The 20,430-nt window shown below is 46.7% G+C and overlaps 2 protein-coding genes across 3 annotated transcripts in view; one reads left to right on the forward strand and one right to left on the reverse strand.

Moving 5' to 3' along the window:
* Positions 1–13,521, forward strand: part of LOC118100507 (rho GTPase-activating protein 44-like) — a 45,428-nt gene extending 31,907 nt beyond the window's left edge. The window contains 13 exon segments of the mRNA XM_035145708.2: positions 756–867; positions 2,934–3,015; positions 3,114–3,194; positions 4,307–4,420; positions 5,171–5,262; positions 5,354–5,534; positions 6,769–6,786; positions 7,762–7,826; positions 7,829–7,943; positions 8,705–9,232; positions 10,035–10,150; positions 10,530–10,913; positions 12,461–13,521. Coding sequence (XP_035001599.2) covers positions 756–867; positions 2,934–3,015; positions 3,114–3,194; positions 4,307–4,420; positions 5,171–5,262; positions 5,354–5,534; positions 6,769–6,786; positions 7,762–7,826; positions 7,829–7,943; positions 8,705–9,232; positions 10,035–10,150; positions 10,530–10,913; positions 12,461–12,618 — 2,046 coding nt within the window. The 3' untranslated portion in view covers positions 12,619–13,521.
* Positions 13,522–16,662: 3,141 nt separating this feature from the next.
* On the reverse strand, positions 16,663–19,525 carry LOC118100510 (testis-expressed protein 47). 2 transcript variants are annotated; one of them, XM_047338302.1, is made up of 9 exons: positions 19,245–19,525; positions 18,926–18,998; positions 18,429–18,532; positions 18,276–18,340; positions 17,846–17,924; positions 17,509–17,640; positions 17,286–17,433; positions 17,111–17,170; positions 16,663–16,767 (listed from the first exon to the last, which is right to left on the reverse strand). In XM_047338302.1, exons 1-8 carry the CDS (start codon positions 19,356–19,358, stop codon positions 17,133–17,135), a joined length of 753 nt encoding a protein of 250 aa, XP_047194258.1. In that variant the 5' UTR covers positions 19,359–19,525; the 3' UTR covers positions 16,663–16,767; positions 17,111–17,132. The 2 variants fall into 2 exon arrangements, with proteins under 2 accessions (XP_047194258.1, XP_035001604.1); XM_035145713.2 differs by lacking the exon at positions 16,663–16,767 and having other exon boundaries at positions 16,780–17,170.
* Positions 19,526–20,430: the final 905 nt, after the last annotated feature.

Genomic DNA, 20,430 nt, shown 5'->3' on the forward strand with positions numbered 1-20,430 from the left:
GACTCACACACACACACACACACACACACACACACACACACACACACACACACACACACACACACACACTAATAACTAAAGGGCAAACTGTATCTAATGAGGTCAATGCTACAGTTACATTTCTACAAAGCACTTTGACTTTGACTCTGTGTGATTAGTGTGTGATGGTGAGAAATCCTCTGATGTCCAGGGAGCTTCACTGGACCCAGTTCAAAATGATTCCCATTAACAAATCAAAACTAAGCTTATGAAAGAGGTTATTTCGTTTCTAATTTGATGTTTTACAATATTGACAGAGAAAGACTTAAAAATGCATGTAAAGTAAAGTAAATTCAATCCCGTTAATCTAGTTGAATTTGGACGTTGGGAGTAATTGATTCCCGACGTTAAAGGAAACACACATTGACCTGTTGGGCTGAACTGCTGCTGACTCAGCTCCTCACTCGTCTGCAGCGTGTCCCTCGAGTTGTGCAGACGCAGGTTTGGTTTCAGACGAGGACACAGAACGGAGCGGCTCTACAACCCGCTGCTATCACTGCAATATAAATCTACTGATACTTGAAGGAGGGTCAATAACAGCTGATCTTATCTTATCCAAATGTGTTTGTGCATCTGGACCAAAAAACAAGAGAAAGCAGCTGAGCTTTCTTCCTATAAAGAGTATTTTTACTTCAGTAGTATTTCAATGTGGTATTTCTACGCGGTGGTAGCGCTGGTTTTAACTTCTTCTGACTCGTCCGCACGTTGTGTCGCAGGGTTTGTTCCGAATCGCCCCCTCCGCCTCCAAACTGAAGAAGCTGAAGGCGTCTTTGGACTGCGGCGTGCTGGACGTGCAGGAGTACTCCGCAGACCCGCACGCCATCGCAGGTGAGCGCCCCGCAACACACACCTGAGCTCCTGAATGGGAATATGAGCCTGTGCTGCTGAGACAGTTTTTGGGGGGAATCAACAGAATCCACGAGAGTAAATCCCTGATATATTTTAATCCCTGTCGCTGTTTGTATTTATTCCTCCTGCACACATTTCTAATTCCGCTCGTCAGCCTCAGCGGTGAATCAAGCTTCATTTGAGCGTGTTGTGTAAGAGCCACATGAGAGGATTGTTTCAGACCTGGTTCGGATTCAGCTGCCGTGAGACCGTCAGCAGCCAACTGCTCTTTTTTTCATAAAGTATTCAGTAGATAACTGGGATTAGCGTCAGACACATTCTCCGTCTTGTGCAGCGAAAAGCAGAATCAGTTTTCTTGGATTCTTTCTGTTGTCGTCACTGATCGTTTTTTTAAATCCAACCCGTGATGGAGCAGCGGAGAAAGACAGAAAAGCTTTGGAGCTCTGATGAAGCTGTTATTGATTTTTTTTGCTCGTCTGTACTGAAGCTCGCTGTCAGATGAAAACATGGTTTCTCCAATATAACATCTTTTCATATCTGTAGCTTAAGAATATGTTCTCGAAATTTCTAAAACAAGTCCTGACTCGTGTTTGTTCATTTGACTTGAGAACAACAGGATCTTATTCTGAAAGAACTTGAATGAATGAATAAATTAGTTTAAAACCAAAATAATCTAAACAAAACTCTCTGTGTGTGTGAAGATTTATTTTTTTTGATTTTATGATCTCATTAATATTTTTTAGCAACACTTGAAAACGCGATACCTCAGAAACGACGCGAGGCAATTTCTTCAAATGTGGTACGACGGATGACTTTGACCTGAGGATGAAGTTGTAGTAATTTGTTTGTCAAAGGTCAAAGGTCAAGGTCACTGAGGCCTTAAAGCAACTGTTTCTGCACTGCTGCCCCCTGACGGGCAGATTTGATGAATAAACAGGCGTGTGGGTGTTCCTAATAAACTGCTCAGTGTGAGACCCACCTCCTCTATCACAACAAGACCAAACAAAATGGAGAAATGATTCCCCCCCCCCATGGTTGGAGCAGAACTTGTGGGTGGAAGTGTAATTCTCAGCGACGGATGACTGGGCTTCTCTCCGACATGTCTCCTCTCTCTGGTCGGCTGCGTTCGTTTCCCCCAGAGACTCGTGGGCGGAAGACAAACAAAACCAAGTCAGGGCTTCCCTCAGTGGGAGACAGCTGCTGTCAGTCTGTCTGCGTGTGTGTGTGTGTCTGTGTGTGTGTGTGTCTACGTGCACGTCAGTCTGTGTATTTACAGGCATGTTGTGTGTGCGATCGGTGCTAAACACATTAGATACCAGGAATTATTTTGAAACCACAGCAGGTTCCCTCTGGTTTGATGCGTCTGCAGCGAAGAGCCAACTGATTATAACCGAGGCTGAATGGAAGATGAACGCCTACACGCCAGATTCCCCTCCGCCGCCGCCGCCGCCGCCGCCAACGCCCCCGCCCCAGTGGGACAGGCTCACAAATTAGATTTCCAGTTGGAGCTAACTCAGTTGAACACGGGCTCATCGTGGGAGGGATGTGGCCACGACTGTGATTCATTTGTCTTCCTGCACATGCTCCAGTAAACACTGACGACTGACTGGTTTAATAACGGGACTTACTGTATTCCTCCTGATCGGTTAAAAAAAAATTACATCTCCAAGTTTTGTGGTTTTAAAGTTAATCTGAAATTGACCCTGAGGACGTTTTAATGAGTCTGACAGATTTAACAGATGTTGGCTCATCTCTCTTCACAACAATCTGAATATCCGTGCTGCTTGATGAAGAGATGTTCCCTCTTCTTCCTCCACACGGACGCTGACCCCCCCCCCTGCTGTGAACCCTGTATATCACATGGAACTGATTCTGTATTAAGTCGTTAATATGCCGATCAGATCACAGCAGGTTTATCATCATCCTGCTCATGTGCATATGGATATTTCCCCGCTGGTCGTCATATAGACGCCTCGAGCTCCTGCTGACACATCTGCATTATATCTTCATTGGTGTTCATCGTGGTTTCCTGTTGATCTCTGCAGGGGCCCTGAAGTCGTACCTGCGGGAGCTGCCTGAGCCTCTGATGACCTTTGAACTCTACAACGACTGGATCCAGGCCTCAAAGTGAGGATCTGTTCAGTATCATGTTGTTGTTCCAGCCTTTTCCAACTTTGTCTTTAGCTTTATTTATTTATCTCTCTGTCTTCTCTGTCGTTCTGCAGCATTCAAGATCAAGACAAGAGGCTTCAGGCTCTTCTCAGCGCCTGTGAGAAACTCCCCCCCGCCAACAACAACAACTTTAAGTGAGTCACTGTTTCCATGTTTCCCTCCTGACATCGTCAACCAGCGAAAATAATCCAGTTCATCTCAATAATACAGTTCATCTCTCATGGTTTAATAAACTTGAGGCATGTGTATGTGTTTATGACCTTTTTTATTATTTCATGAAGTCATTGCTTAGTGAATATCTGTTTGCTGCAGCGGTTGAATTAACCTCTTATCACAAAAAACTTTTATTGTGGTTGAAGAAAGAGAATCATTGGCTTTTCAGTCCTTGTATCTTCTTAGTCTCTGTTTGCTTCCTCAAATCTGAATAAATCCGTCTGAGCTTCCATCAGTTGACTCGTCCATGAAAACACATCGACCTCTATGTGAACCAGTGCTGGGGGTCGGAGAGCTGGATATCTGCTGAAGAACTCGTCTCGTGATCCAAAGGAAAGAAACGAGGGGAGGCCCAGTGAGGAGGAGGAAAGAAGAAGAGGAAAGAAGAAGAAGAGCGAGACACTGCAGCACTTGTCAGTGTCATCGTGGAATCGCACAAATAGGGCGCGTTTCCTCTCGGAGAGTCGTCCTCTGAGAAGACCTGTCCGACCCGTCCAGATGATCTGTGCTCGAGCTGCCGGATGTTCACTCAGCTGTGGTCGGGCCCACGATGAGTCATCCAGCTCAGCTGCGTGCACAGAGCCACAGAAACCCACTGGCCCGTTTCTGTCTCCGAGCTGTTTACTGGAATAATGTGATTCAGCTCAGTTTGGGTCACGAAGACACGATGAGAGCAAACTGTTCTGTTTCAAGCTGCTCACTGTTTATCTGTTGTTATATATATTTATATATATATATATATATATATATATACTTGAGGAAGGAAACTTCACCTGAATCAACAAGTGCTTGTATTCCTCTGCGCCGCCGACACCCAGATTGTCCGTCCATCCTATTCCTGTGAACATGTCTCCTTGAGGGGATTTCTTCAAATCTGGCACAAACATTCAGTTGGACTCAAAGATGAACTGATTAAACTTGGTCGAAGGTCAAAGGTCAAGGTCACGTTGATCCTCAGACACTTTGGACATATCAGCGTCGGGTTAACGTTGAAGTTATAAGTGTTTGAAGTCATGTGTCTGTTGTTTTACAGGTATTTGATCAAATTTCTCTTCAAACTGACGGAGTACCAGGATGAGAACAAGATGACACCCGGAAACATCGCGATAGTCCTCGGACCAAACCTGCTCTGGACGCACAACGACGGGTAAGACAGACGACATCTTCATATAAGAAACATCTTTCTTGTGTTTCTGTGCCTGCGACACGGAGGCATTAGGTTTTCATGTTGTCCGGATTTCCGTCTGACTCTTATGAACACGATATCTCAAGAAGGTCTTAAAGGTATTTCCTTAGATTATGTACAAACGTTCAGTCGGACTCACAGATGAACTGATTAGAGTTTGGAGGTCAAAGGTCAAGTTAGTGTTGATCCCCTGTTCGTCTGAGCTCATACGAACAAAATAAAAGTACGTAGACTAAAACTGCACTGGTTGGCACATAACCACAGGGGGGTAATTCTATTATTCTATTATTCTATTTGAAAGCAGTGGATGTATCAGACTGACAGAGAAGAGGGGAAACTGTCTCTCGACTCCAAACTCATTTTCCTCAGTGGAAAATCTGAGCTGCCGGTCGTCGTGATGCTCAAAGTTCCACGAGTGCTGTTAACAAAAGGACCAGTGGGCACAAGTCCAACACATTTCCATTTTGAGGAGGCTGAAGGACGCTCGCTTTATGTCTCTGTGTAAATCTCTCTGACTCTTTATCCCTCTCGGACTTTTAATTAGTATTTTCAATAGGCCACATTCCTGAAATGGTTTTAATCTCCTCGCGTCTGCAGCATCGTGAAAATGTCTTAATTGCAGCCCTAGCATAAATCCTCCAGATCCAGACGGTGACTTTTCTCCGTCATAAAAATGAAGTCTGTGTCTCGTCTGTCCTCCGTCTGCTGCAGCAACATCACGGAGATGATGACGACAGTTTCCCTGCAAATCGTGGGCATCATCGAGCCGGTCATCCAGCACGCCGACTGGTTCTTCCCCGGAGGTGAGGAGAGAAAGAATTTACAAGAGGAAGCAGACTGTGTGCATTTTATTTGAGACACTACAACAAGACTTACGCTGTTTCTCTTTCTTAGAAATCGAGTTCAACGTCACAGGGAACTACGGGAGCCCTGTCCACACCAACCACAACGCTAACTACAGCCTGATGCCGTCTCCGGACTTGGATCAGATGGAACGCAAACAGAACGACCAGAGCCGGCGGCCGCTCAGCGTCGCCACGGACAACATGATGCTGGAGTTCTATAAGAAAGACGGGTACGATTCTCCTCTTGGGTATTTGGCTTTTTTTATTTTCAAAAATACTTAACCCCAATTTCCACTGGTGTCACAGCTATGAAGCAGCAACTGCAGATGTTTTAGTTTGACGTGAGGGACGTGCAGCAGAGATTTGCGGGACATGTGAGGTAGAAGAATTCCCCACTGATGACGCAAGTTTCGTGTGAGTAGTGACCTCAGGGAGCAGCTCAGTTTCACAACAGACAGGATGTGGCGTCTTTCTCTGCGACACCTGCCCCGAGTTTCTTCAAGCCCCCGACGTCTGGGTGTGAAGTGAGAAACAGAGAGAAACGAGGTCAGGGAGGAGTCAGACAGACGGAGCGAGAGATGACATTTAGTCTGTGTCATGAGGAACCTGACAGACTGAGAGCTGTGGAGGAGGATTAGCCAAACAGCAGTTAGTCACTTTCTCCTTTTTCTCTGTGTCTCTTTGAGGCTTTAATACCCCCCCTCGCTCTTATTAGACCCTGAGTGGTCTGAGCCGTCTGCAGCTCAGGAACCACGAGTGGCCCGGCTAATGAAACCCAGACGGGTGCGTGCTGGGTCCGATCGATAGAGCTCAACTTTCAACATCCAGCGCTCCTCACAACCAGGGTCTGACTGTGAAAGCTCTCTATGTACAACAGATTTCAGATTTAGGAAATGAATGAAAAATGTGCTGCATAAACTTCATAGGATTTTCTTTGGGGGCCGACGGCTAAGCTGATATTACGGGGCAATCTCCTAAGATGTTATCAAACCTTTGACGTGACAAAGAAATGTATTCGAGGTTTGATATTTAACAATTTAACCATAAACTTATACTTAACTAACATAACTGAAATAAGTAAGTCGTGATTTTAGGCTTGATACCACACTTATGATTCCTTCATGTCTGTGAATCATATCTGTGGAGTTTATATGTAAATGAAATGTTCCTGTTCGTCCCTGCAGCTGCAGGAAACCTTCCACATGTGTCCCCGTGTCTTTGGGACATTCTCTGGAATCCATTAGGGAGAGTTTGACCTAATAAAGACTAAATGGAACAGTCATTTTCTCTGTGGGTTTGGTCGTCGCACGTTTCACGCCACAGCTCGCTCTCCTCGCTAGAAGTCGATCCGTCCCAAGTTGCTGCTTAGCTTTGATAACGATGCTGTTGACGAGCCTGCGGAGACTTCCGTGTCGTCCGTGACCTTTGACCTCACTTGTGCTTGTCTCTGTTCTAACACTGCAGCATTAGGAAGATACAAAGGTACAGTATGTGGTTCCTCTTCCTCCATCATCAGTCACTTCATCGTCTGTCTCAGCTGCACGTTGACAGGAGCAGTGTGTGTGTGTGTGTGTGTGTGTGTGTGTGTGTGTGTGTGTGTGTGTGTGCGTGTGCGTTGTGTGTGTGTGTGACAGAGTGGAGCGGACACTTGAACAAAGCAGCTCTTTCTTTCTGTGTTTACATAAGAAGCATCTTCTCAGTTTCTGGCAGCGGACGGACTCGTTGAGCCGGTGAACACAGAAGCCTCTTGTTGCTTCGTCTTGGCCCGACTGCATAGTTCAGCTACTTCCTGTTTGTCCCGTCACAATAATGGAACAGTTAGAAAAAGCCTGGAAACAGGTTAGAAACAGTTAGTCTGGCTCTGTCCAAAGGAAACGAGAATTCACCTTCCAGCACCAGAACCAGAGTCACATCGGGTCTGGCACCGAATGCTCCATGAAACCAAAACTCTCTGTTGTACACAACTTCCAAATGTGTGAGTTTGTGTCTTTCAGAGATGCTGATGGGTGGATTGTATCTTTTCTTTGGACCGGCGTTCATGCTAAGCTAAGCTAATCAGCCTCATAAGAGTGGAATTGATCTCATGTCACTACTCGTGTCGAACTGTCTAACTTGTTCTAACATTCCCAGTGTTCCCGTCCATTTCCTCCGATCTGCTCTGATCTTACAGTTATTTCAGGTTGTGATATTTCAGGTTGTGATATTTCCCGTCGCTCACACGTGGGATAAAGTTGATTTATGACTGTTTCCTGCTGAGGCCCATGAGCAGATCAGGCCTCTACAGGTGGATCCCAGTGAGGTTAGAGGCTGATCCAGGGTCAGTGCTGGTGTAGATGACAGGGAGGCGGATCCTCTTTCAGCTGCGGTCAGGGTGTGGAAACCTGACACCCCCCCCCACCACCCACGACCCACTCAACCTCACGCCCTCCCTCCCTCTGCATCTCTGTCCCACTGCAGCATGGGAGTCAGGGTGATGGATACCACTTGGGTGTCGCGCAGGGGCTCGTCGTCCGCGCGTAGCGCCTCACGCCACCGGCGTGCACCCCCTACCCGCCCACTGACGCGCTCACCCCGAGCAACAAGGGGAAATGTGCGTCTCCCCTCCCCATCCCTCCTCCCACTAGCAGTGACCGAGCCAGGTAAGGCTGTTGTGCCTCATCCTCCTGTTTCACCCCCCGTCTCTCACACGCCTCCCACCCGCTGCTGCTGCCTCCTCGCCACGTGCGCTGCTGCGGCCTGCGACTGACGCCAGAACGGCGAATGATCTTGTCTGTTGCTGCCCACCCCTCCATGAAATACTCATCCTCTCACCTCGTCACCCCCCGTCATCGTCTGGGATGAAGCATGTCATTTCAAACTGTGTGTTCGCTCTTTAAGTTTCTAATGTTTCCTCTTTTAATGATTCCTCATCCTTGAATGTGTACGAGTCGTTCAGAGTTCATTTTATGCCCGAGTGGCGACGCTGAAGATCTCGCTTCTCTTCAGGCTGCTTCGTGTGTCACGAAAACAAAACGTAGAAAAAGTTGGGAAAAGTTCATCCACAGTTCAGCAGAAATGGTTCATTGCTGCATGTGCATGTTCTGTCTTTGTATTTTGTTTTTGCCGATAGTCCGAGCATCATTAGCAGCATCACAGTCCATTGTCGCAAGGCCCTGCAATGGATGAGGTGACTTCTCTGTTCTATTTCATTGTTGTAATTTGAACTCCAGAGGTTTTCATGTCTTTTCCTCTCCTCCCTCCCAACACCTCACCTGATCTCCTCCCTCACGATGGAACAAACCTGAACCTGCACATCCCACTTCTCCTCAGAAACTAACGTGTTCATCCACTTTAACAGCGTTTCAGCCTCTGGAGACTCAGCTCACTTCCCCATGAAACCTTCATATTTTTATCATTGCAGCTCGGATGATGCATCTTCCAATTGGTCGGAGTCCTGTTACGCCTACCCCTCCCCCGAGGAGGAGAGGCCGCCTCCCCCTTACCCCTCTTCCTCATCCTCTTCCTCCTCCTCTTGCTCGTCCTTCTCACTCCCTCACCACCATTTCTACGCCCGAGCACCTCCGGGTATGCGTCCCGTCGCTCCCAGCCCTGAATCCGTGCCTCCCGGCCCGTCCCCTCCCCCCCGCCGCTCCGGCTACAGCCCACCCCCACCCCCCCACTCTCTGTGCCCGTCCCCTCAGCAGCTTGACGTCAACTCCAACCCCAAACCCAGCTCCCTGCACCTCCCCAAACAGGCCTCCCTGTCCGATGCTCCGCATGCGTCCCTTTCCGAAACGAATGGCTCCACCCTTTACATCAAACCCCCGCTCGTTCTTACTCGTCACGACCTGTTCCTGGGCTCCCCCAAACCCCCCAACACCCCCCTGTCCGCCCCCCCTCCGTGGGCAGCCTGTGCCTGTAGCCGAGAGCGAGGAGCCAAGCCGACTAGGTAAATACAAACCCTGCTGAACTCACTATTAACACACAAACGGGGACCAGAGACGAGAGAGGGATGAGATGAGGGGAGAAGAGGATGAGGGGGATTAAGACGCTTCCAACAACCCGACTCTCTCTCACTAATTCCCTCGGTTTTGTACCCGTCAGTCATGGAAGTCAATGCGCTTCAGGAATTCCATTATCAGATCCATGTTTAATTTAATAGGCATGTATGCAATCCATAACTTTCAGTGTTGCCAGGATATTCAGGAGCCGGTTGCCAGGCAACAAGGGAGATTCAAAGCTTTTTTCCGTGAATACCATTATAACAGTGGGCGTTAATGAGTCATGCCAGTGGGCCCAGTCAACCCTGAGCGGCAGACTGCAGGCTCAGACCTCGAATATGAACAGAAACAACAGATCAGTGTTTGTTGGAGTGAAATCATCTGCATGGCTCCACCCCGACGCTAAACCCCAGCAGCTTCATTCATCCGCTGTGGCTCATCTGCTGAGTGGGAGGGCGTCCGTCCGTCAGTCAGTCCGTGTGAACTGGGTCCGTCTTGACCTTCAGGCCCTTCCTCCAATTGGCATTCACGCTGCACTGCTCTGTCCAATAAGGAAAATCCATTAAGCCATCAGGGTTTATTTGGGATTGTTTGAGCTGCTTCTGCTGCACCACCACAGAGACGACGGTCGCTCGGCGTGTCATCGAACCGCGGCTGCTCTCGTTCGTGGAAACCGGGTTGATAAATGATGAAGTGGGTTTGCACGCAGCTGTAATTTGTGTATGTGTGTGTTGGTTCTTCTCTCCTCAGCACCCTGAAGAACAAGGAGCTGTCTCCAGTGATCGGACAGAAGGGATTCCAAGGAACAGTGACCCCTGGAGGACAGTCGCAGCACTCCGAGCACAGCCCTCACTCCCTGAGGAGAGGTGATAAGAGTGTGACTGTGTGGCTTCACTGCAAAGGCCTGAACGTCCAACCTTCACGTTATTCAACCTGTAACGTTTTGTCTTTCATTGGTTTGTTAAAGTTCCAGCTTCTGGCGTCTCAGAGCCTTTTTCACACACGTCTTGTTTTGTGAATATCCTTTAAAATTTCAAATGCCACAACATCGGTCTCGGTCTGAGCCGAATGCTGCCGGATCGACATGAAGGAGCACAAAAGGTTAAATAAACAGATTCAAAGCAAAACTCCTGAGATAAGATGAGACCAGATACGCAAAGATAAGAAAAGATGGGAAAAGTTAAGATTGTAGCTGCATCGTATCTTATATGATGGAGATCTGTTTTATTTTCCTTGTGTCCACAGCAAAGAAACTGGCCCCGATCCCGCCCAAGGTCCCGTACTGCCAGTCAGGAGCCATGTCCGACCAGTCGACGGGTCAGCCGTCTCCAGTCAGCTTGTCGCCCACCCCTCCCAGCACCCCCTCCCCTTACGGCTTCAGCTACCCCCAGGGATACGCCACCATCGGCTCCCCGTGTCAGGCCCAGATGGCCTCCACCCCGTCTCTGTCCTCTCCGCCCTCGCTGGCCGGGACTCTGACGAAGGCCAGGCCGACCCCGAAGCCGCCGCGGCAGAGACCCAGCTTACCTCCTCCTCAGCCCCCCTCCACACCCGGCTCCAGTCCGCAGCCTCTGGACACGTCACCGGGTCTCCTGGACGGTTTGTCTCCTGGGGAGAGCATGTCCACAGGTAATGGAACGGATGACAGCTCGTGTGTGATTTCTGCTGTAGCTCAATGATTTCCACATAAAACACGTCTTTCTCAACCAGCAGCTTTCACAAGAAACCTGATACCAGTCAATGGATTTAACACTAAATAACCACAGAACTTTACATTGCTTTGTGTTTATTGGATTGTCCGCTCACCGCTGCACAGATATTTATGTCAATAGTTTTTCTTCCCCTCCTCATCGTCGGTTCTAATCCTGTTTCCTTCCTGTCGACTGCTCTCATTGTCTCACCTGCAGCGGTATGAGGCGACAGGTTCAGTGTGATTCTATGTGTGAGAGAAACTTTTAGGGTAAGCAGGCATTTTCCGTGTCAAAGCCTCACCTCCCCTCTCCCCTCCTCCTCCACCCCTGCGAGCGATCCAGACCCTTCACGGTGGAGCGACGCTGCCAGTAGACGCAGACTTTGGGATCAGGCCAACATCTGATTCGCAGCCTTGCGTCTGTGGCAGCCTCGCTCCCGATGCCACCTGCTCATCACACCGACCCCAACAGCAGCTTCCCTTCGCCGTTGCATGGTGGCTGAGAGCGATGCATGGCTTTTCTGTCCGGTCTGAACAGACCAGGGTGGACGCCTTTATTCCACACCCCTCCCACCCCAGGCTTTCACAGTCACTGCCCCCCCTCACTCCCACTCCACTCCACAATGTTGTGCCTCACCGCCCCCTGCTGTTCAGTCAGCGCCCCCTGCCTGTGCACGTCGCCCATCACACGTGTTGCACTGTGGATCTGTCGTCATTCTCACCCAAGCTGCACCAGTTGTTCATCACGAGTGTCACTAGTGTGTTAGTAACATGGTCTGAATCAGGTGTGAACGTCAGTGATGCACGATTTCATATAAATTACATAAAATCTTTTTAATTAAATGTTTTATTTCCATCCCCATGTTTGCAGTTTATCAAGGTGAAGCTGTGTAAGGTTTTATTGTTACAGATTGTCCTCCACTGATTTCACTTCACAGTTTTGTTTACTGATCAGATTTATTGTCTCACTGGGGAGAAATAGTCTGAGAGATGAGAGCAGGGAATGAAGATGTGACTGTTGCATTGTGGGAGTTATTGGAATTGACTCGATCTCCACATACTTTATATAACTAAAGTAAGTTGTATAGTATGTTGTCGTTTATACATTTAGTCTGCTGCTGGTTTTTAATGGTTAAGAGAAATCGTACTGCAACAGCGTCCAATGATATTTTAGACATTTGACAACTTCTAAGTTCCCATCGACACCTTGGTGATGACCAGATGTTGTCAGGCAACATCTGTCAGACCTCAACAACGATCCCGGTTCAACATCTGGTGTAACGACTGAATCCAGCAGGTTTCAGAATGACACGTCCGCATCCTTTTGTTGTGCACTTGATTTGTTATCCTGCTCCCTCGTCGTGCATATCTGATCCCTTCATACCGTCACACTGCTGTGGAGCCCTGACGCCTCATGTGTGGAACATCTGGAACGATCCGTCTTCACTTAACAACACTAACAGTATCTTTTTGTTTTCTCTGCCAGATTCTCTCTGCAACTTGGACATCCCCGTCATTGACATGGAGCTGGACGGTATTTTTGACTTGCCCCACATCTCCCCCTTCAGGAACTCGGTGGCGCTGCTCGGTTTGACCAAAGCCAGAGCCGAGTCGGAGGAGGAGTCTGAGAGCACAGTGCTATGATGACTCCTCCCACTGTTCCCTCTGACACGCCCCCCGCTCCTCCACCGTGTCACTCAACTCATTGACCTTTCACCTCTGCAGCTGGAACTCGCTGTCGCTCCTCATCACAACTCGATCCGGCAGAATAAAAACACAATAAGGTGATCTCCATTCCCACAACCCCCCCGAGGTGTTAGACATGAAGCAGAGCAGGGGGGCGTTTGACATTTTATGATTGGTTTATTTTTTATTTAATCATGTTTTATGTTTGTTTTTTGCCTTATTTGATCGACTTGCAATATTGCCTTTAACTTCCCACACGAGACAGGAAGCAGCTGCCAGGAGGAGCGAGCTCCTCTCTGCTGCTGCGCCTGTTTCTCGTGAGGAAGAGCAACACGGTACTGTACATCTGTCCTGCCGACACCCGGCTTCTCTCTGCTTTCTCCCCCCTTCATTCCTCAGGGGTGTCGGCATGCAACCCCCGAGTCTCTGTCCCACCTGAGTGTTCACTGTGAGCGTGCCAGTGTGTGTGTGTGTGTGTGTGTGTGTGTGTGTGTGTGTGTGTGTGTGTGTGTGTGAGTGTGTTGTGATTGCTAATCGTATTATATGACGTTGCACAGTTGGTGTCGTGGAGCATAAACAGGAATGCATGTTTTAGACGTTTAGGAAAATAAGCACCAGGTTGCAAAGAGGTTGAGTCTCGCTTCTCTCTGTATTTACACTCAATCAGAATATCAACCGCTGAATATTTATTGTTTATACTGTACAATTTCCAGAGTTTATGACTTGATTAACATTGTAAATCCACTCAGATCATATTTTGTATCCACTGCAGAGCTATAAAGACGCCACCTTCCTCAGATAGAATATAACGGACGCTGTCACGGAGCAAGTATATAAAACAAACCCCTGAAAAACGACAAACTCCCCGTGATTACTCATCATTATTTTTGACGGCAAGTAAAGTTACATGGGATCCAACAAGGATTCATTTCAGTTTGAAGAAATGCTGAACCCAGGGATTGTGGAGGTTTGATGCTGAGGAGCCTGGAGTGGGTCACCAGATCGTTTACAGTTTGTCATCAAGGAAATGTCACGTCCCCCTGTCCTGCTAACAAACAAACAAACAAACAAACAAACACAATCTCCCTGGCTGAGTTGATTCAGTGTAGAATGACTCTGGTGACTCTTCAGGCTCAATGTGGGAGAATCTCCGCCGGCTGTCGGAGCACAGAGACGCAGTGTTTGGTCCTCTGCTCTCAGGAATCAAAAGATAAATTCATATTCCATCCAAAAACCCAGAAACAACAGAAAAGCTCCTGCAGCTCAGTTTCCCTCTCAGCCCTGATCCCCTGATCTGACGATATTTTTGGTCCGTGTTCCAGAGGCAAAAGCAAAGACTTGTGTATACGTGTTTATTTTGATGAGAGTATTTATACAGATATATTTCTGAATACTTTTTACTGGGTCTGAGGAGTCGTGATTGTTTTCCCGCGGTCGCGTCGAAAACCTTTTCAGGAATCCGAGGTTCAGTTTCAGAGAGAACTGCAGAAACGAGGTTTGCGTACGACAGCAGCCGTTTGTAACTCGCCTCGCTGCGGGTTCTGTTGTTTCCACGTTTGTAAGATTTTCCTCTTGTCCTGAGAACGTCCGCGACAAACGGCCTCAACGTCACTGTGCTGCTCCGCCTCTCTCTTTCAACGTGCGATGGGACTTTTGTAAATACCAGAAACGTCTGTACATACGTGTTCTGTATATACCGACCCGGGAGAAATTTAAATATATATATATATATAAAGAGAGAGAGAGAGAGAGATATACAAATGCTGTATTGAGAAATATACCTGATGATGAACAGTATGACATTATACTGTACATGTAGTAATGTTCTAGCACAACAACTCCACATTAACACAGAATAACAACAAATAGAATCCGCACAGTTAAAAAAATCGATCTCATGTCACCGACTCGAGTTTAAATCTTAGTTTTTCAGATTTTCTTGCTTTTGTTGCAGATCAGATTCTCGACCGAGATTCAACCTCTCGATCGACAGTTTGAAAAGACGCACAGTTAAAGAGTAGAACATCAATTCCTTCTGTACGTGCTCGTTTCCTCTCACCACGACGGCGGAGATGCTACGTTACATTCAAAGAACTCCAGGATGTCTCGTGCATCATTTTTTACATTTCTTAGCCCGACGTAGATTTTAAAACAAGGTTCCTGTGGGTTTCTACGACGCTGCAGCTTTGAGAGGTGAACAGGGACAACAGACAGATGATGAACCTCCACAACTCAGAACAGACACCTTCACAGTTGTGTCCTCAAATCAAATCAAATCAAATACAACATAAGCGACCAATCACAAGTCAATCATGACGTTTCCATTTTATGACCTATACTGCAGCAGCCACCAGGGGGCGATGGAGGCTCCCTGGCTTCACTTTTGTGGGAGCTGTCATGTCCTCCATCTTTATTAACGGTCCATGGAGCAGGAAACTTTTCACAAGTGGAAAAAACAACAAATCAAGAGGAAAAGAAAGAAAAAAACACTTTTTTTATATAATTTCGGTCTAAAATTATTAATATTTCATTATTTAATCTGCAGATTATTTTCTGGTTTAATCTATTGATCGTTTGGTCGATAAAATGTCAGAAAATGACAAAACAAACTAGCAATCACAATTTCCTGAAGCTCAAAGTGATGTTTAAAACCGTTTGTCTCAGTAAATCCTGAAAACGTTGAAGCTGAAACTATTCAAAATCATTTTTATTGAATATCACAAATGGCTCCAAGTTTATTTTCCACCCGGTCAGATAATCAGATCAACCAACGAGTCGACTCGGCTCCACCACAGTTCACAGCGGTTACAGGATCCCGTCAGTTTGAATCAGGGTTTTTTTTTTTTTCATTTGAATATTTAAAAAACGTCAGTTGTTGAATTTGTCGGCCGTGTTGAGCGGTGTGTGGCGTGTTTGTCTGGATTCCGTGCGTGACGACGTGCCGCTCGTGGTTTTGTACCGAAGGGAACGGGATCAGCTCGAGGCTTGTACATACAGTAACCATCCACAACAACTTTACTAACAATAACCCTGTCGAGCGGAGACTTTCCAGTGTTACAGCTTTTGTAAGCATGACCTTTGAGCACTGAAATATACGAAGGCCTTTCAGTTTTCTTTTCTTTTTTGATAAATAGGTGGAATGTACCGGTGATAGACGATGTGTGCAGCTCGTAGGCCGTGATTCGGGCGGATTGTCTGTGTTGTGGACTTAGTTTCAAGTCAAAGAAGGGTAGAGGGGTATTTAATTCAGAAAAGTAAGTGTGTACGTCCTGATTTTAGAGGGAGGAAGGTGTTCGATTCGACGTGTCCTGTGTGAAACTCGGCAGCATGCTTCTTTTAATCATGCCTATGAAATGTGTCTCATCTTTTTATCTTAATGTGCGCGTATTTATTTTTTTTAAATAAGTGAATAGATCAAGATTTGCAAGAGAAGAATAACTCAGTGCTCCCTGTTTTAGTCCAACCCTTCACGGTTGTGTTTAAATTATATTCATGATTTACTTTTCGTTTCCACCTCATGTGTATTTTCTGTTTTACAGTATCTTCCACCGGTAAATTTTTTATTAAAAAAAAGCACATCAGACGTCTGTTAGGAAATTAAAACTTGTTTTAATGAATTCACACTGAAATCAGACGATGAGGAATAAAAAACCTGCTGCACATGTTTTTACTCGACATGCTTTTACTGTACATGCATGCAGCCATTGCAACTACATCTCCCATCTTTTCCTTTTTTTAATTTGCTTCAGTTCAACTTCCAAGTAACGGGGGCCAAAATAAAAAGGGAACACTTTAAGCGATCGAGGAATCTTTAAAGACTTAAAAGTTCTGTGTGTCAAACTGTAGAGAAGCTGAGACGTTCGGGGGGAAAAGGAAAATGCCTTTTCTCCGACGTGTTATCTCCCGGTCACCAAGAGGAACAGAGTGTAAGATAAAAGAAGAAGAAAAGATAATCCTCATCCGAATGTTCAATCTATTAAAAATGTTTTTATATAACTTGGATCTCCTGTGCTTCTTGTTGTGAAGTGTCGATTTAAACCCGTCCTGTTGATTTCTCTGTGCGTTGAGGAGTCACATCCGAGGAGCTTCAGGGAGACCACTCGGATTCTGCAGGGACAGCAAACATTTTAACATGTGTCCCCCTTCAGGCCCCCAGGTTTAGAAGGATCCTAGATGTGCCTCTGCTCTGGGGACCATGAACGTCTGGCTCTTCTTCTACTTGAGATATTTCAGTCGGAATCAGCTCGTGTGGCTGAAAACTCAGCAGCAAGGATCGTTATCACTGTTGCTCTGAAGCATCCACACCACTCACAGACAGTGGAACTACTTCAGAGGGGAAGTAGATAATCTCAGAACCTGTGGAAATTAATCTGCATATGTATTTTTAGTTTTTTAACTGACGAGGGTTTATAAGTCCAGTGTCGATGAAACATGTGAGATGAGCTGTTACCTTTGACCTTTTGTCCAAAAGGTTAAACTGTGTTGAGGCTGCTGCTTCGGTTAACTTGTCCTGTTGGCACACATTTCATGTTGTCAAGTTCACTTTCTGTGACTGGATTCATCACCAGAAACGAGCACAGTTATTATAAAGTTTTCTAAGTCACTCCTCACACAGCAGCTCTTACCAGAGCCCAAGCTGATGTTCAAGGGGGAGTCGTACGTCTGCAGGTGCAGCTGTGGACTCAGGAGCTCGTCTCGAGACAACAACTTCCCTGGAAGCTCCTGAGAGACCAGCAGCTGTGGAGCGTCGTCCGGCACCGATCCAGGGACAGTCTGAGAGAGCAGAGTTCCCACGGTCAGAGAGAGAAACTCACAACAACAGGATCATTTCACTGTTATAAAACGCACCTTCTTGGGCTTTTCGAGGTGCTCGGCCAGTTTGTGCAGAGCTGACAGGAGACTGCAAACCAGCGTCACTGTGCTGTCCTCATCCTCCTCGAACCCCTCATTCACTGGGTCCACATCAGCTGCATCCAGCACCTTCAGCCCGGGACACCAGTTACCCATCGAACCACATCCAGGGATACAGATTACGATTCATATTGAAAACACACAGATCGGTGACAAATGAGGAAGAACGTCCACACGGGACACGGGAAGAATTGTTCACTATATTCTGGAGGCTCACGGTGACATTTGTAATCTCAGACCTCTGGATTTGTCTCGAATGAATGCAAAGACAAACCTTGTAGCTCCACTGATGGAACATCCTGCTGTGATGGACATGAGCCATGGACACAACCTTTGCAGCTTCAATCAGGCACCTGAGAGGGTGGGAGAGGATTTACTGTGTCACGGAGAAGCAGTGATCAAACGTTGAGGCCTGTGTGCTCCTGTGTGGGCGGTTTATCCTCCTGTCAGTTTACAGATCCATTGTCCTGCTTATTATTAACATCAGGCCTGATTTTAATATTTGATTTAATTTGAAACCCGAGCGAACGATGAAGCATTTGACTAAATCCTGTTTTGGGGCCCCCTCCTCTAAGCTCGGGGGCCCCAGACAATTGCCTGCTTTGCCCAACCTGTTGCAGCGGCCCTGGAGGCGTCACTGGGTGAAGAGTCAGAATGAGCTACAGTACATAGTGTGTGTGGTCTGATGATCATGTGGTCGTTACCCGTCTGTCTGCAGCTGCATGTCCCTGAGATCTTTGAGAACAGAAAGCAGAACGTCCCTGGACGACTGGAAGAGATCAACACGACAGACCGTGAGCAGAAGATCTCACCTCACAAACCTTCTGCTGTGAAGATGTCACTGAGGGAAAACGTACCTCGATGACGTGCAGCACGCAGGTCGGATAAACGAGCAGCAGGCCCGTCATCTGATCCCATATGTGCTGTTTGCTTAACTGGAAGTGGAGTCTGTCATAATGGTCTGTGTGGAAAACAGCAGAAGAAGGAGTCAGTTTGCAGACGGCAGAGAATCGGAGCCTCCTGACGACCACATGGAGGCTCAGTGCTGCTGGCGACACGGCTCCAGCGTCTCCAGGGGATTTCACTGTGAGTCTTTATGGAAGAACTCCTTGAGAAGCAGCCACACAAAGCTTTTACAAGGACGCCCTGCAGATACATTCACATACAGAGGTGTGGAGGCTGTAAAGCACTTCAACAAAAGGCAACAAGACTGTTTCTCTGCTTCAACGGCAGCTGCAAAACATTGTGTGGATGTTTCTAAGGAAAGTGAAAACCCTTCACGTCTGGAAGCTGTCCGTCTGTGTGGACGAAACAAACTCGGCCTTTGTGGCTCTCAGGTAATTATCTGGCTGACCTCCCAGTTCTGTCCTGTCAGCGACATCGTGGGGGAGCCGGCCAATCAGGATGAGTCGCTGTAGCACGATCTTCTGCAGAGACAAAGAAGGAAAGTGTCAGAACGGGTCAACACATATACACAGATCATTGTCTCATGCATTTTTAAATGATGAGGCTGTTTTTCGAACACGGAACACGTTTTATATCAAATTTGTTGCAACACATTCAAACCAGGAGCTGTCAGAAAAAAGGAAATGTGTGTCATGATCTACAAGTTCTCATCATATCCCAGAATGCAACAGGAAAACAATAAAGACAAACGTTGATGAAATACCGACCACATCTTCATCAGGCAGATCCTTCCTCTGCTCCACGACATGGTGAAATAAACTAGTCCCAGTTTCCTCCTCCTCTTTCTTCCCCTCTGCTCCCAACCTGTCAGTTCTCTCCATCCTACTTTCCTCCGTCTAACTTTCTCCACGTCTAAACTCGAGCTCTCCGACAGAGAGAGAGGGAAGTGTCAGCGAGTTGCCGGCCTCAGTGTTTGTTAAAGCTCATATCCTGGTAACCCTTTGTTCTCCTGAGCTGTGGAGCAGCTACCGGCCAGACCGCCGCGGCTGCTTTGTGTTTCAGGTGATGGAGCCAACAGGAGGGGGGGGGGGTCGTAAAGGAGGGTGAGGAGGAAACTGGATTTGGTCTGAAGCTGTAACCGCTGCCATGAGGCCTTGTTCAACAGGGGAACTCTGAATTTCTCATTTGATTCAGGAATAAAATGTAAATTGAACCATTTCCAATTCAAAGTCACATTCAGTTCACACATTGTCCTTCAATTCATAAAACCTTAGGCTGTTAGTGGGTCGCAATCATTCAGACTTACGTATGACATGGTGATAAAGACGCTGGATGAAGGATGAGGAAGACGAGGAGGCAGTTCTTGGTCTGGATTTGGAGTCTGAAATGTCTGAGTCTGAGGATCTGGAGTCTAGACCAGGACCTGGACTTCGTTCTACAGGATCAAGCTGGAGTTGTGGTTGAGTCTTGGAATCCAGCTCTGCTAAGTGAAGAAACTCCTTTGATGACATACAAGACTCATCTTCTGTATCATCAAAGGATATATATATACATATATTATCATTATATTTAGTATCATTATATTTAGTATATATTATTATATATTTATAGTCTATGTCACACACCCTGTTCTTGTGTATGACCACCAGGTGGCGCTAGTTTGACCTTTATTACGTCTTACGCGCAGGACGTGACGTCTGTGACGTCACAGAGGGAAGTCCACACTAAAACTGAAATTTTCCTCTGGTGTATTTTTTATTAAAATCATCAACAAAGATCAGTGAAACATCTTTTTTTTTTTCTTGCTGTAAAACACAAATATGATTTTCCAAATAAAATGAAATAAAATAATAGTAAAATAAAATGTTAAGGTCTAATATTTGACATTTAATTTAAATTCAAATAGTTTAACTATATTTGATTCACTGCGGTACACTCCCATACATAATAACT

This window comes from Hippoglossus stenolepis, chromosome 21 (assembly GCF_022539355.2).
Source record: "Hippoglossus stenolepis isolate QCI-W04-F060 chromosome 21, HSTE1.2, whole genome shotgun sequence".
NCBI classification, from domain to species: Eukaryota; Metazoa; Chordata; class Actinopteri; order Pleuronectiformes; family Pleuronectidae; genus Hippoglossus; species Hippoglossus stenolepis.